Source organism: Clupea harengus, chromosome 3 (genome assembly GCF_900700415.2).
Source record: "Clupea harengus chromosome 3, Ch_v2.0.2, whole genome shotgun sequence".
Lineage (NCBI taxonomy): Eukaryota > Metazoa > Chordata > Actinopteri > Clupeiformes > Clupeidae > Clupea > Clupea harengus.
Genome location: NC_045154.1, coordinates 13155043 through 13157542, shown reverse-complemented (window position 1 = coordinate 13157542; position 2500 = coordinate 13155043). Strand labels below are relative to the sequence as shown.

General features: G+C 45.0%; 1 protein-coding gene across 1 annotated transcript in view; it reads right to left on the bottom strand.

Moving 5' to 3' along the window:
- ptprq (protein tyrosine phosphatase receptor type Q) overlaps positions 1-2500 on the bottom strand; it is an 89442-nt gene that overhangs the window by 39412 nt on the left and 47530 nt on the right. The window contains exon 29 of the mRNA XM_042707419.1: positions 1-86. This exon is cut by the window's left edge and continues 56 nt beyond it. Coding sequence (XP_042563353.1) covers positions 1-86 — 86 coding nt within the window. The remainder of the gene's footprint in view (positions 87-2500) is intronic.

Below are 2500 nucleotides of genomic sequence, written 5' to 3'. Positions count from 1 at the left end.
GCCGTGCTGGAGGTGAGCCACATGCTGTAGCTCACGCCCGCAGACACACCCGACACACGCCACCACGACACCGCCACTGGGACACGCTAGAGGGGGGGGGATAGAGAGAGAGAGAGAGGGATAGAGAGAGGGATGGAGGGATAGAGAGAGGGGGGGATAGAGAGAGGGAGATAAGTTATATTACATTATGAAGACATTGGGCCTCATTCTCGAACGCAGTTAAGAAGAATTTAAGAAGGAATTTCTCCTAGACCTTAGTGCCGCCTTCGACACTATAGATCACCATATCCTATTACAGAGACTTGAACACCATGTTGGCATCAAAGGCTGTGCCTTATCCTGGTTTAGATCTTACCTCTCTGATCGCCATCAATTCGTTCACGTCCATGAGAAGTCATCCAATCACACTAGAGTAAGCTACGGTGTTCCCCAAGGCTCTGTCCTCGGACCACTGCTCTTTTCCCTTTACATGCTACCCTTAGGTGCTGTCATAAGGACACCCAACTCTACCTATCCATGAAACCTGATGAAATTGTACATTTACCCAAGATAGAAACTTGCCTGCAAGATGTAAAATCTTGGATGGCTAACAACTTCCTGCTCCTCAACTCTGATAAAACTGAGGTTATGCTTGTAGGCCCCGATCAATTGAGAATGACACTATCTAGCCATCTATCCACACTCGATGGTATCCCAACACCCAATACTAGCATCAAAAACCTTGGTGTAACTATCAACCAAGACCTCCTATTTGACTCACACATAAAACAGATCTCAAAGACATCATTTTTTCATTTACGCAATATTGCCAAAATTAGAAAAGTCCTATCCCTCCAAGATGCAGAAAAACTAATCCACGCATTTATTACTTCCCGACTAGATTACTGCAATGCTCTCCTGTCCGGATGCAGCATCAACTCAATAAAGAGCCTCCAACTTATACAGAACGCTGCTGCCCGTACACTCACCAGAACTAAAAAATATGAGCACATCTCACCTGTACTTGCCTCTCTGCATTGGCTCCCTGTCAAAAGTAGAATTGATTTCAAAGTACTCCTGCTAACATACAAAGCCCTAAATGACCTGGCTCCAAACTACCTTAAGGAACTAGTTGTCCCCTACTGCCCTCTAAGACCGCTCCGTTCCCAGAGTGCAGGCCTCCTTGTAATTCCAAGAATATCAAAAACCACAGTAGGAGGCAGAGCCTTTAGCTACCGAGCCCCCCTCCTCTGGAACAATCTCCCTGCCTCCATCCGAGATGCAGACACCCTACCTATATTCAAATCAAGACTAAAGACATTCCTCTTTAGTGCATCCTATAGCCATAAGTAATTGCGTCAACAAACCCATCACCTGCTGGGCCAGCCAGTCAGCAAGCATAACTAGACATAACTGAACACATAAGAAAAAAAAAAAAATGTATATCACTGGGCTACAGACAGCGTATGTTGTACCCTGCAACCCTAACTAAGCTTACGACTAAAATCTCCATATGTACCAAACCAAACTAATTGCTAAATGGCAGCATAACTAAACCTAACTAATGCTAAACCAAACTAAATGCCAAACCAAACTAAATGCTAAATGCCAGCATAGCTAAACACATCTAAAACACATGCAATACCCCCCTAATCAACATAACTGGGCTACAGACAGCGTATGTTGTACCGTGAAGGAGTGCGGAAGATCCCGGGTACAGCACACGGCGCGTATTGCGACTGTCACCAGCCAACTAAATACTAAATAAAATCCCCATACACCCAGCCAGGCAGCCTCTCTCTCTCTCTCTCTCCCTCTCCCTCTCCTTTCTTATCACATTGCTAATGCCTATAATAACCCACTCACTCTGTTCTTTTTCTTTCTCTCCTAATCTAGACTATCTTCGCCATGGGACGCTGCTGTAGTCTCTCTACCCGGTCTACCTGCAGAAACCCTCGACCAATTGCACCCTCCGCCACCGCACTGCCGTACACTTACTCTACCTCATACCCTATGCTAGCATTTATATACAATATATATTATTGCCACCATCGACATGTTTCTCTGTTCCTTACCCCTGTAATAGTAACCCTATCAGCACAGTGTATATCCACTAAACTGGTCTTGTCTGTATCATGTATTTACCACTGGATGTCTGTATATATATTATGTACATCTACCAAATGCAGGCTATGTACAACACCTGTTGTTTCCCTTCCCCTTCTGCCACCCAACCCTCCCCCTTCCCCCCTTCCTATCTCCACCCGGCCGACCTCAAGCAGATGGGTTCCCCCTTATGTGCCGTGGTTCTGCTTAAGGTTCCTTCCTGACTAACAGGGAGTTTTTTCTTGCCCGTGTTGCCATTGTGCTTGCACTAAGGGGGTTTCAGGCTCTGGGCTCTGTAAAGCGCCTAGAGACAATTGTATTGTTATGGCGCCATATAAATAAAATTGAATTGAATTGAATTGAATTGAATTGAATTCTGAATTGGATTTAGGAAAACATTTGGCATTCATGAAAG